Source organism: Mirounga angustirostris, unplaced genomic scaffold (genome assembly GCF_029215605.1).
Source record: "Mirounga angustirostris isolate CCGP_5_RB_7025 unplaced genomic scaffold, mMirAng1.0.hap1 SCAF_4, whole genome shotgun sequence".
Classification (NCBI taxonomy): domain Eukaryota; kingdom Metazoa; phylum Chordata; class Mammalia; order Carnivora; family Phocidae; genus Mirounga; species Mirounga angustirostris.
The window spans coordinates 149122651-149137129 of record NW_026991712.1 but is presented as its reverse complement, the minus strand read 5'-3'; the positions used below and the strand labels follow the sequence as shown (position 1 = coordinate 149137129).

Here is a 14479-nt window from a genome sequence, read left to right as displayed (position 1 = left end):
AAGTGGATTAAAGACCTAAATGTAAGACCTAAAACCATAGAACTCCTAATAAAACACAAGCAGTAATCTCTTACGCATCAACCTTAGCAATATTTTTCTAGATATGTTTACCCAGGTAAGGGATAACAAAAGCAAAAATAAACGGGGATTGTATCAAACTAAAAGCTTTTTCAGAGAATGAAGCCATCAACAAAACAAAAAGGCAACCTCCTGAATGGGAGAAGGTATTTGCAAATGATACATCCAATAGGGGGTTAACATCCAAAATAAATAAAGAACTCATACAAGTCAACACCAAAATATAATCTGCTTAAATATGGACAGATGACCTGAATAGACATGTTTTCAAAGAAAACATACAGATGACCAACAGAAACATGAAAAGATGCTTACTAATCACAAATCAAAACCCAATGAGAAATCACCTCACGCCAGTCAGAATAGCTAAAGACAAGAAATAACAAGGCAAGGGTGTAGAGGAAAGGAAACTGTGGTGCACTATTAGTGAATGTGTAAACTGTTGCAATCACTATGGAAAACAGTATAGAGGTTCTTCAAAAATTAAAAATGCAAGTACCAGAGGATCCAGTAATTCCACTTCTGGAAAAGAAAAACGAAAACACTAATCCAAAACTGCAACATTGGGACGCCTGGGTGGCTCAGTCGTTAAGCGTCTGCCTTCGGCTCAGGTCATGATCCCAGGGTCCTGGGATCGAGCCCCGCATCGGGCTCCCTGCTCCGCAGGAAGCCTGTTTCTCCCTCTCCCTCTCCCCCTGCTTGTGATCCTGCTCTCACTGTATCTCTCTCTGTCAAATAAATAAATAAAATCTTTAAAAAAAAAAAACTGCAACATTATTTACAACAGCCAAGATATGGAAGCAAGTTAAGTGCCCACTAATGGATGAATGGATAAAGAAGATGTGATGTACATACACATGGAATATTAACTCAATCATGAAAAAGAATGAAATCCTGCCATTTGTGAAAACATGGACATTATACTACAGGACATTATACTAAGTGAAATAAGTCAGACAGAGAAGGACAAATACCTTATGATTTCATTTACATATGGAATCTGAACAAAATAAACAACAACAAAGAAAAACAGACTCATAAATAATAACTAATGATCCCCAGAGGGGAGACGGTGGAGGGATACCTGAAATAGGTAAAGTAAATTAAGAGATATAAACTTCCAATTATAAAATAAATAAGTCACGGGGAAGAAAAGTACAGCATTGGGAATATAGTCAGTAATACTGTAACAATTTTGTGTGGCGACAGTAACTATACTTATCATGGTGAGTATATGACAATACAGATAATTTGCAAATCACTGTGTTCTACACCTGAAACTTATGTATCAAGTATACTTCAATTAAAAATATATATACACAAATTATAAATGCATAGGAATAAAGGTTATAAAAATGTAGTTACAAGTGGTTAATGCTGGATGGACTGAATACAAGGATTTTTAACATTTTCTTTTCATGACCTAAATATCCTACAATGACTATATAATAACTTTTATTTACTGACTTTTTTCATTATTAAAAAGTAAATAATACTGGGGTGCCTGGGTGGCTCAGTCGTTAAGCATCTGCCTTCCGCTCAGGTCATGATCCCAGAGTCCTGGGATAGAGCCCCGCATTGGGCTTCCTGTTCAGTGGGAAGTCTGCTTCTCCCTCTCACAATTCCCCCTGCTTATGTTCCCTCTCTCACGGTCTCTCTCTCTGTCAAATAAATAAATAAAATCTTTAAATAAATAAATAAATAAATAAAAAGTAAATAATACAAGTCAAATTCCTTCCACCTTTCCTTAGAGAAATAAGCTTACTATCATTCCTAACCATCTCTGTACATATCTAAACATAAAAAATTGTATTTTAGGTAAACATATAATGGGAGGTGCTATTTTCTCCTTTTAAAAATGGAATTATACAGGACGCCTGGGTGGCTCAGTGGGTTAAACGGCTGCCTTCAGCTCAGGTCATGATCCCAGAGTCCTGGGATCGAGTCCCACGTCAGGCTCTCTGCTCAGCGGGGAGCCTGCTTCTCCCTTTGCCTGCCACCCCCCCTGCTTGTGCTCTCTCTCTCTCTGACAAATAAATAAATAAAATCTTTTAATCTTGGTAGCAACAAGCTTTTTTCATTCAACAATAAATCACAGGACATCTTTCCATTTCAATATATAAAACCATCTCTTTTTTTTTTATGGCTACATATTATCGTCATTATATAACTATATAACTTAATCTTTAGCCAACTAATGGACAATAAAGTTGCCGATTTTTTGCTATTACAAACAGTGCTGCAAATATCATTTAATAATTGGGAACATATTAAAACAATAACTAACATTTGACTGCTAACTATCTGCCAAGCTCCACAAGCTTCTACATGAATTAAATATACTACAATTATTACTGTATATATTATTATTACTTGTATAATTTATACTTTCTTCTGTAACCTACCCATTCATACTGTTTTCCTTGAATATCAAGTAATTTTTTTAAAATGATTTTATTTGGGCGCCTGGGTGGCTCAGATGGTTAAGCGTCTGCCTTCGGCTCAGGTCATGATCCCAGGGTCCTGGGATCGAGTCCCGCATCGGGCTCCCTGCTAGGCAGGGAGCCTGCTTCTCCCTCTGCCTCTGCCTCTCTCTCTCTCTCTCTCTGACTCTCATGAATAAATAAATAAATAAAAAACATTTAAAAAAAATAAAATGATTTTATTTATTTGCCAGAGAGAGAAAGAGGGCTCAAGAGAATGTGAGAGCACAAGCAGGAGGAGTGGCAGGCAGAGGGAGAAGCAGGCTCCACGCCGAGCAGGGAGCCTGATGTGGGACTCGATCCCAGGACCCTGGAATCATGACCTGAGCCGAAGGAAGACGCTTAACCAACTGAGCCACCCAGGCATCCCAAGTAATTATTTTTTTAATCTAAAAATTTAATCTAAAAAAATTCTGGAGCGCCTGGGTGGCTTATTCAGTTGGGCATCTGCCTTGGGCTCAAGTCATGATCCCCGGGTCCTGGGATCCAGCCCCAAGGCGGGCTCCCTGCTTAGCGGGGAGTCTGCTTCTCCCTCTCCCTCTGCTCCTCCTCCCCCCACTTGTGTGCTCTCACTCGCTCTTTCTCTCAAATAAATCAATAAAATCTTAAAAATAAATAAATAATAAAAATAAAAAATTTCTGGCAGAATATCCAAGAGTTCCATGAAAACATCTAGCGTATGAGCATTCATGGATTTATACATTCTACAAATATTATTTGAGAACCTACTATGTGCTGGACACTAAGTGAACAAGAGGACATGGTCTCCATACTCATGGGTTTTCAGCCTAGCTAAACTGAGTTAATAAGGGGAAAAAAAAAAAAGTAAAAAAGGGAATATGTATATGTCAATTAGGGAAAGACTAGTATATATCAGTGCACACCATTCAATACACAATTATAGTTACCTTTTTTTTTTAGATTTTATTTGACAGAGCACAAGCAGGGGGAGTGGCAGGCAGAGGCAGAGGGAGAAGTAGGCTCCCCGCTGAGCAGAGAGCCTGACGTGGGGCTCGATCCCAGGACCCCGGGATCATGACCTGAGCCGAAGGCAGATGCTTAACCGACTAAGCCACCCAGGCACCCCTATAATTACTCTTAAACCAGTCTTGCCTCATCCTATGGATCTAAACTATCTTTAATCTTCTTAAAAACTGGTTTACTTATGTCATTTTCATGATCAAGAACCCACAACTTCTCTTAGTACTTCCCAAATAGACTTCACCCATTCTCTACATTAGCTATTTCATTCTTTACCACTGAAGGTTTCCTGTTTCCCACCACTTCCCCCACAACTTCTAAAAAACCACTTAAGTAAACTCCAGTGCCTACTTTACAGAGCAAAAAGTCTATAAAGAATGCTTTCAACACCGAACCGCCTGCATCCACGCTCTTCATTACACATTCCTCCATTTTCAATAGAGATTTTCTATTTCTCTAAAACCAATCCCCTCGGGGCACCTGGGTGGCTCAGTCGTTAAGTGTTTGCCTTTGGCTCAGGTTGTGATCCCAGAGTCCTGGAATCCAGCCCCTGCTCCGCAAGAAGCCTGCTTCTCCCTCCCCCACTCCCCCTGCTTGTGTTCCTGCTCTTGCTATCTGTCAAATAAATAAAATCTTTAAAAAAATAAAGTAAAACCAATCCCCTCATGAATATTCTTGACCCTGTCACCTCACAATCATCTAAGGATCTTGTTCTTTCTATTATCTCCTGTATCTTCAACCTCTTTCTCTGATTCTTTTTTTTCTCAGGCAATAGACATGCTCATGTCTCTTCTGTCTTGAAAAAATTCTCCCTTGACCACATATAATACTTTACCCTAAAACCTCCTCATCCCCTCCCCTAGAACCAAACTTCTTTAGAAATATCTATCTCACTGTCTAAAATTTCTCACTTTGTAACTCACTGCAATCTAGCTTCTGCCTCCCTACCATTCCTTTGAAACTGCTTTCACCAGGGCCAAATAATTTCTTGGGTCTCCACAAGACTATTCTCAGTTCTTACATTACCTGACTTCTCAGAATAATCTAATAATGAAATACTTAAAAGAATTTTCCTTCAATGGCTCCTCACTTAAAAAAAGGGTGGGGGGACCCTAGCATTTTCTCCCACTTTCTGACTTTCCCTTTTCAATTTCAATGATTTATGAGTTAAAGGTCTCAGCCTTGGAGAGATTAATGTGCTCAAGGTCACATAATTAATGATGTAAAACTAGATACACAAAGGACTAAGAATGCCATACTTTATACATTCTAGCACCTATTACATTTAATCCATTTGTGCTTCAGTATCTATCTGCTCCCTAACTCTACAGGGGGCTAGATGAACTAGAATTCTTTTTAATGGGCTAGAGATCTTTTTAATGCTATATCTTATTTCCAAAAGAAACATTTTAGTTAAGAATGTTCTTCCTGGGATGCCTGGGTGGCTCAGTTGATTAAGCGTCTGCCTTCAGCTTGGGTCCTGGGATCGAGTCCCGCATCAGGCTCCTTGCTCAGCAGGGAGCCTGCTGCTTCCTCTGTCTCCTGCTCCCCCTGGTTGTGCTTTCTCTCTCTCTCTGACAAATAAATTAATAAAATCTTAAAAAAAAAAAAAAAAAAAAAAGAGGGCGCCTGGGTGGCTCAGTTGGTTAAGCGACTGCCTTCGTCTCAGGTCATGATCCTGGAGTCCCGGGATCGAGTCCCACATCAGGCAACCTGCTCAGCAGGGAGTCTGCTTCTCCCTCTCCCCTCCCCCTTCTTGTGCGCGCGAGCTCTCTCTCTCTCACTAAAAAAAATTTAAAAAAAAAAAGAATGTTCTTCCTATTCTTACCAGCCCATCAGCCCACACTGAAGAAATTAGTCTAAGGAATGGTAACAAAGATACATTTATTAAAGTCATATTAGTTTTCAGAAGATTCAATGTATTTCAACCACAGACAGCACCCACTTTGTTAACTGAGCTTGAATCTCACAAGGAATTTGTCTCTACATTACAAGACTAAGAAAGTACAACTGAAATCAAGTTTTAAATTCAGGTATCAGAACAAGGGGTTGGGGCGCCTGGGTGGCTCAGTCAGTTAAGAGTCTGCCTTCGGCTTAGGTCATGATCCTGGGGTCCTGGGATTGAGCCCCACATCGGGCTCCCTGCTCAGCAGGGAGCCTGCTTCTCCCTCTCCCTCTGCCTGCCACTCCCCCTGCTTGTGCTCTCTCTCTGACAAATAAATAAAATCTTAAAAAAAAAAAAAAGAACATGGGGTTGGATGGTGTCAAGTTCCTAGAATTTATATAGATGTAAGTACATGATTTCTTTTGTAGCTCTCAGATTCTATAATCTTACCAATAAGATGTATATATACCACACTGCAATTGCTGCCTCATCTACGAAAAAAAAAAAAAGCATTACTATTCCAGGGGGATTTAGTTGAAAAGATCAAGAAATAAACCCATGTTCTTCCCATCTAATACAAAAGAAAATGCTCTCTTATGTATATTCTGATATCTGAGATTTGCCCAAAGCTTCTGCTCAGAAGTGTGTCACCCTACTCTTAACTTTGGGAAGCCAGCAGATGTTCACTTGGATTGTGAACATCCTTCTGTTCATCAGCATGTAACAGTAAACAACATTCAGAAATAACCTGTACCTTATTCAACACACATCCATTATTTTCTATGGTATATTGAGAATTTATTAAGATAACCATCTTCTCAGCACCTGGGTGACTCAGTTGTTAAGCGTCTGCCTTCGGCTCAGGTCATGGTCCCAGGGTCCTGGGATTAAACCCCGCACTGGGCTCCCTGATTGGCGGGAAGCCTGCTTCTCCCTCTCCCATTCCCCCTGCTTGTGTTCCCTCTCTCGCTGTGTCTGTCAAATAAATAAATTCTTAAAAAAAAAAAAAGATAACCATCTTCTTACTTGTAACAGTCTGAACAAAATTTAAAATAAAAGAGCTTGCCCTTCAGAAGCTTACAAGCCTTTTCATATTGTTCTTCTCCCCACCCCCACAGAAAAACACGGGTCTTTTTACAAACTGGTTAAACATGGAAGTGTTTTATACTCTTTTTTTAAGATTTTATTTTTGGGACGCCTGGGTTGCTCAGTCGGTTAAGCATCTGCCTTTGGCTCAAGTCATGATCCCAGGGTCCTGGGATCAAGCCCCGCATCGGTCTCCGTGCTTGGCAAGAAGTCTGCTTCTCCCTCTCCCGCTACCCCTGCTTGTGTTCCCTCTCTCACTGTGTCTCTCTCTGTCAAATAAATAAAATCTTAAAAAAAAAAAAAAAAACATTTAAAAAAAAATAGGATTTTATTTTTAAACACTCTCTACACCCAACATGGGGCTTGAACTCACAACCCCAAGATCAAGAATCACATGCTCCACAGACTGAGCCAGCCAGGTGCCCCAGTGTTTTATACTTATTTAAGTCAATCCAAACTTCCTAACTACTCTTCATTATTAAAATAATTTACTACTGGGTACCTGGGTGGCTCAGTCGTTAAGCGTCTGCCTTCAGCTCAGGTCATGATCCCAGGGTCGTGGGATCGAGTCCCACATCGGGCTCCCTGCTCCGTGGGTAGCCTGCTTCTCCCTCTCCCGCTCCCCCTGCTTGTGTTCCTGCTCTCGCTCTCTCTCTCTCTGTCAAATAAATAAATAAAATCTTAAAAAATAAAATAAAATAAAATAATTTACTACTCAGACTGCACTAAAAATTCTGTCCATCTAGAATCTCCACTTTACACCAATAAAGATTTGAACAGTAGTTTCCAAACTGAAGTCCCTTAATTCTTGCAGATGAGAAGGAAATCAACACTTACCACTTACACAGATCCCTAAAAAAAACAGAATAGATGTCCTGCAGGTAGTTTAACATTTCAAAAAAGCTGAATACAAATAACACATATACATAAGTAAAATTCCACAGGCTATTACTTAATAAATGCAGACTGGTATGCAAATCTTTCCAGGCATTATTTCCCCATATTCCTTTAATAAGGGCCACCTCTGGTGCTTATTCACACATTCAAAAGACATATAATTAGGGACGCCTGGGTGGCTCAGTCGGTTAAGCGGCTGCCTTTGGCTCAGGTCATGATCCCAGGGTCCTGGGATCAAGTCCCACATCAGGCTCCCTGATCAGCACAGAGCCTGCTTCTCCCTCTGCCCTTCCGCCTGCTCATGGGCTCTCTCTCTGACAAATAAATAATAAAATCTTAAAAAAAAAAAAAAGATATATAATTATATGATAGATATGTACTGTAATAGGCCATGTACAAAATCCTACTGACATACAGTGAAAGGAGGAATTGGTTCTACATGTAAAAACTTCACAGAGATAACATCTGAGAGTCCTGAAAGGATAACTGAGCTCTCTGGGCGGTAGGTGCCTCATGTCTATTTCTAACTACAAAAATTCACAGAATTTCACTTTAGGTTGGATAAGTCTTTAAAGATCATCTAGTATTGAGGTTTTCCAACTTTAGTCTATAGTCACAGAATCTTGGGGTGCCTGGCTGGCTCAGTTGGTTAAGTGTCCGACTCATGATCACAACTCAGGTCTTGATCTCAGGGTCATGAGTTCAAGCCCCGCGTTGGGCTCCATGCTGGGAGTGGAGCCTACTTTAAAAAAAAAAGAAAGAAAAAGTAACAAAATTTTTCTTTGTAAGTCTAATTGAAATTTGCAGTATATACGATAGATAAAAGTGGACCTGCTCTTTTGAAAGGAGAAAGTTACTGGAAAATACTGTTGTTTTAATCAACCCCATTCACTTTAAAAACTATTAAGAACAATGATTTGACAAAGGACCTCATCAAGATAGAACTGCAACAATATATTCAAAGAATACCCCTACCCCAGAAGTATTACCTCTCCTTTTAAGTCTTTCCTAATTTTCCCCCTAAATGTAGTTTGTAACTCCTCATATTATTCCCCAATATATCTAGCATATACTTCTATTATGGCTTCTATAAAACTTTAGTGCCCTAATTTTACCTTTTTTTTTTTTTTTAACGTGTGTGTGTGTGTGTCGCTCTTTTAGATTAAGCTCCCTGAAGGCAGGGACTGTCTTACTCATTTTTGTATCGCCAGCATGGAGAATAAGTTATACTCAACCAAGTTTTAGAAAAGATTTAAGATAGTGCAGCACCTGGCACACAGTAGGACTTAAGCATTTGTCAAATAAATTTGCCAAACTGAGGTCATTAAATGAAATATCTAAAGCGGTTAGAACAGTATTTGACACATAGTGTATATTCTGTAAACATGAGCTGTTACATGTAATTTTATATAGGCAAAAAAACTGAAGCTGTTACTCAACATTTATTCTGGAAAATAAGCACCTTTTATCAAGGTTTCAATTTGCTCATTCACATATTACTACACTTGATCTTAGCCAAAAGGCCGAGAAGCTCATTCACATATTATACTAATGCAACCACTCTCATCTTTGATGAGAAAAAATTTTAGCCCACCACAAAGATCTCTTGACCCTGCAGCCTGCAAAAAATAGTACAAAGAGTTGTGTACTGTTAATCTCTAGACTTGGGAGTGAAAGGAAAAATTAGGCCAGTCCCAGACTTGAGGCTAAATCACTTCTTTCTAGACCTCAGTTTCAGTCATTTGTCAAATGGGAGAAATGGGGAGTCAAAAGATTTCCTCCAAGGTTCTTTCCTGCTCTAATACTGTAGGGGCTTATAAGAAATTGGGATCTAGAATCCTTCACCTTCCAACCCAACATGAGTAAGAATATAAAAATCAGTAAATGGTGAACGGGATTTGGTGTCAAACGGACAGGGTTTTCCTATCAGCTGTTACTTAGCTGTGTAATTCTAAGAAGCCAACTCTCTGGATCTCAATTTCCTCAACCTGGAAAACGAAGTTGTTGGACAATACGATCTCTCTTTACAAGACATCATAGTCACAACACTCTATGAAATAAGCTATCTCTGAAAGAAATATTCAGGTGGGGACTGAGCCACTGGTTATTAAAGATGTTCAGAGGATTCCAGCATAAGAGTAGACAATTTCAGGATTAGAAGAAACCGCACAAGTCTTCTATGACTCACCCAACTGAGAGCCAAGTCCTCTCTAACAAGACCTTGGAAGAGATCCCCCAAACATTCTAGTAAATGAGGAACAACCCATGGAAACGAGCCACTTCATCTTAGGCCAACTATGATGCCCAAGTTCTTTCACTGAAGCCACACCATCCTCTAACAACTTCCACCCATTAGTTTTACCCCCCTTTCAGCCATGGGCACCTAAAATATTTCTGGATAGTAATAATATGCCCCTTAAATATCCTCTCCAGAATTAAAATTCCCAACTCCTTCAACCTTTCCTCCTAACATAATACCAAGACTCCCTCACCATCCAGCCTGCCTTCCTCAGAGAACCCTCCATTCTTGCTTTAGCGAATGTCAAAATCACTCGAACAGCCCTTCCCATTCTAACATCCTGATTCCTCGTAGAACCTAAGATTTTGCACTTGTCCAGCTGAAACCACATGGAAGCCCCTAATTGCCCTTGCCACCTCCACCCAAGGAAGCACTGGGGATGGGAAGTGTGCCCCTGTTGCTCCTTCGGAAGACAGAGACAAGAAGTGACGGCGTCAGCAACAGAGAGGCCCGCACCCGGCTCTCCCCTCCGGTCCAAGCCTCCTCCCTCACCGGTATTGCTTGGGGTCGCTGGGAGATTTGACGATCTCAGGGTCTCCGGCATTATTAATAGGCCCCCTCCGTCCCTCCTCCTCAGATTCATCAGCTCCTAGACGGGCAACCCGGCCGCTCTCGCCCAAATCCTGTCCATTGGGTTGCAGGTCAGGACAGCTGCAGGTAGACTTCGCCTTGTTCCTTCCAGGCATGGTCAGAGTAGGAAAGGGTCTGGCAGCAGCCGAGTCTTCGCACTGACCCCGCGCTTGGATTCTCCACAGCGCCGCGAGCTCCCGCCCGGCCTCACACCACAACTTCCTCCGGGTGGCACAGACTGCAGCAACCGTGATTCTCCTCAGCATTCACCACGAAGCCGAAGCAGTGGGCATCCCGCTCGCCAGGGACCACCCCCTCCTCCTCCTCCTCCTCCTCCAGCCGCTCCTCCTCCTCCGCGTTCCAGAGGCGGCGGCGGCCGGCGTTGGTGCTGCCGCAGCCGCTGGGGAGGATAGGCCTGAACCCCTCCCCCAATCCGGTCGGCCTCACGCCAGCTTCCCTCATCCCTCCGCCCTCCCGGCCGCCGATGACGCTACTGATTCTAGCCAATCAGGAGGCAAGAAGAGAGGTCACGCGCATGCAAACAACCAATGGGAACAGGGAATAAAAGGAACCAAAGAGACCGGGCCGGATTCTGGGAGCACCTCGAAACCTAGGGTGGGCGGGGCGAGGAAGAAGAGGCGGAGAGAGTGGCGCGAAGGACGACGGGAAGAAAAGCGCTTGCGCCGCGTTTATGACGTATACGGGGTGTTGGTGTGCGGCAGGCAGTGAGTAATACTCCGCGGCTCTGAAAAAAATATTCCCCTGATGAGAAAATTGAGAAGCGAGTGGAGAAAATGAATTTCCAAGGTTTTTTTCCCCCAATTATATATTTTTTGTATTCTGCCCTTAACACCCGGGGCGTAGCTTTCAGCCGTGACTCAGCATGTAAAAAGCGGAACGCCGGAAGTATTTTTCTCGGCCGGATGGAAGCTGCGAGGGAGGGAAGCCTAGCTGTATGCCAGAGATAGCGGTGTGGTTCTCCATCTTATCGCTTGGAGAACCTTGGTGCTGTTCCCCCTCAGAGCCCAAGAAAGTGCTTGAGAGACTAGCGTAGATGTGCTCATTCTTCCATGCGAGAACATTAGCTCCGCTACGGCCTAGAGTCCACAGCGTGTCTGCTGCCTTCCAGTACCTTTTTCCAAAGTTTTTTCTGCCTCTAAAGGTCTTTGGTGGGCAATCATTTAAATTGACTGAAACAGACAGACTTGAAAAATAAAAAGCAACTGACATGTTAATAAGAGACAGTGTACTGACACCCTGAAGCAAAAGATCCTCACACATAAGGGGGAAAAATACATATAAATGAATGGAGGAAGATCAGAAAGAGGTATTGATGGCTGTTAAATGTGTTTACGTTTTACTAGGCCTCCGGAGCTCCAGACTCAGGGAATGCAATCATGAACAAAACAAAGATCCTTGTCTTTACGAAGCTTGCTTTTTTTTTTTTTAAGTAAACTCTACCCCGAGTGTGAGGCTCCAACTCAGACTCTGAGATCAAGCGGGGCATGCTCTACCAAGCGAGCCAGGAGCTCCTGGGGCCTGCATTCTAATGGGGATAAACAGACAATAAAATCAATGATATATTTTAAAAACAATGAATGCTGGGGCGCCTGGGTGGCTCAGTTGGTTAAGCGACTGCCTTCGGCTCAGGTCATGATCCTGGAGTCCCGGGATCGAGTCCCGCATCGGGCTCCCTGCTCGGCAGGGAGTCTGCTTCTCCCTCTGACCCTCCTCCCTCTCATGCTCTCTGTCTCTCATTGTCTCTCTCGCAAATAAATAAAATCTTAAGAAAAAATAAATAAATAAATAAAATAAAAACAATGAATGCTATGACAAATAATTCAGGATAAACGAATAAGAAGTTGGGAAGAGTAAGTGCATTGATTCAGGCAGATGATGAAAAACTGAACTAGGGCAGCACATGAGATAAATTAACTGAAAAATATTGTTTAAAATATCCCAGTTTATTTTCATACATCTTTTCAGGAACCTGTCAGTTTTTAAGGTAAGAACTCCACTGGACTGCCCTCCTTCAGGGAAATGTTTTTTCTTTGTAAATCCAGTTCCTAGCATAGCTTCCCAGTCAGTACATTGTAAAGCAGTCAGTAATGTTTGTTGTTGAATAAATACCTGAAGTGACATGTTATTTTGAGAGTGGTTTTTTTTTTTTACTTACCAAAGCAATAATACCGTAGGGAAGGACTCTTTAGATTCAGCCAGTAATTAGAATTTTTAACTACAGACAAAGAGAGGCTGCATCTAAAGTGTGACCTGTTAGTTTTTCCCTTTAAAAAGAGGCCTCTGGGGGCGCCTGAGTGGCTCAGCGGGCCACAAACTTTTAAATTTACCATTGTGAAAAGCTCTAAAAGGAAAAATACAGAGGGACCTAGTCTAGTCAGAGTTTCTTTAAACAATAGACATTTAAACTTAAATTTGGGGGGGCGCCTGGGTGGCTCAGTCGTTAAGCATCTGCCTTCGGCTCAGGTCATGATCCCAGGGTCCTGGGATCAGGCCCCGCATCGGGCTCCCTACTCAGTGGGAAGCCTGCTTCTCCCTCTCCCACTCCCCCTGCTTGTGTTCCCTCTCTCGCTGTGTCTCTCTCTGGCAAATAAATAAATAAAATCTTTAAAAAAAAATAAAAAATAAAAAAATAAATTTGGGGATGCCTGGGAGGCTCAGTCTGTTAAGCGTCTGCCTTCGGCTCAGGTTGTGATCCCAGGGTCCTGGGGTGGGTCCCGCATCGGGCTCCCTGCTCCTTGGGGAGCCTGCTTCTCCCTCTGCCTCTCTCTCTGTCTCTCATGAATAAATAAATAAAAATCTTTTTTTTCCTAAATAAAAATCTTTTTAAAAAATTAAAAATAAACTTAAATTTGAAAAATATATGGGAGGGCCGCCTGGGTGGCTCAGATGTTTAAACATCTGCCTTTGGCTCAGGTCATGATCCCAGGACCATGGGATCAAGCCCCATGTCTGGCTCCTGGCTCAGCGGGGAGCCTGCTTCTCCCTCTCCCTCTGCCTCTCCCCCTGCTCGTGCTCTCTCTCTCTCTGTATCTCTGTATCTCCAATGAATAAAATCTTTAAAAAAAAAAATCCTTCTAACTTGCTTTAAAATATATATATATATGGGAATTCGCATATAATTTATAGGAATAAACTTGTTCAAAAACTCTGAGAAAGCAAGTCAGTATGGCTGAACTGTAGTAATCTGGGAGCAAAGGGGAAGTGAGTCAGTGGCCAAGATCGAACAGAACCTTCATAAGAATAAAAAGGAGGGGCGCCTGGGTGGCTCAGTCATTAAGCGTCTGCCTTCGGCTCAGGTCATGATCCCAGGGTCCTGGGATTCGGGCTCTCTGCTCTGTGGGAAGCCTGCCTCTCCTTCTCCTACTCCCCCTGCTTGTGTTCCCTCTCTTGCTGTGTCTCTCTCCGTCAAATAAATAAAAAATCTTAAAAAAATAAATAAATAAATAAAAAGGAGTACTTGCCTTGTCTATTTTGTGTATCACTGGATTTCTAGTTTCTAGAATAGTGTCTGGCACATTATACTCACTAGGGGTGCCTGACTGGCTCAGTGACTCTTGATCTTGGGGTCATGAGTCTGATCCCCACATTGGATGTAAAGATACCCACTAAATAATGGTTGAACAAATGAGACAGGAAGACAGGATCACAAGTGTTTTCCAAGTAGATCACTCTGGTTGATGTGTGAAAAAGAGTTTGGATGGCGGAGGTGAGGGCAAGACTAAAAGTAAGAAGAGAGAAATCAGGAGAGTATTGAAATAATATAGGTAATGAAGGATAGTCAGAAGAAAGGCAGGAAGGGACAAGGGACCCCTGCCCTAAGAGGAAACCACCCTTAAAAGGATTTTACACCAGCCTGGAAGGAGCCCTCTACCCTTTCCTAGGTGATAGGTAGATGATAAAAACCTGATTGGGTGACAGGCACATGGAGGGTTAATCAGATTAAAACAGCCCAACAACAAGCCCATAAAAACCCCTAGACTTAGAAACTCGGGTAGCAACCCTCTCGGGTCCCCTCCCTCTTCAGGAGCTTTCTACTATCACTCAATAAACTTTGCTTTGCTGCCCACCACTCTTCTTCTGGTCTACCTCTTCATTCTTTGGAGCAGTGTGACCAAGAACCGTGAACACTGGAAGAAAAGAAATCCTGTAACATATGCACTAGAAAATGATAATTTGGAT

The 14479-nt window shown here is 42.1% G+C and overlaps 1 protein-coding gene across 6 annotated transcripts in view; it reads right to left on the bottom strand.

Moving 5' to 3' along the window:
• Positions 1 to 10717, bottom strand: part of NRDC (nardilysin convertase) — a 101121-nt gene extending 90404 nt beyond the window's left edge. For all 6 annotated transcript variants that reach the window (XR_010410941.1, XM_064589150.1, XM_045897706.3 and 3 more), the window contains exon 1: positions 10202 to 10717. Coding sequence is in view for 5 of the 6 variants with exons in the window: in XM_064589150.1 (XP_064445220.1) it covers positions 10202 to 10545 (344 nt within the window). In the remaining variant the exon portion in view is untranslated. The remainder of the gene's footprint in view (positions 1 to 10201) is intronic.
• Between the last annotated feature and the right edge of the window lie 3762 nt (positions 10718 to 14479).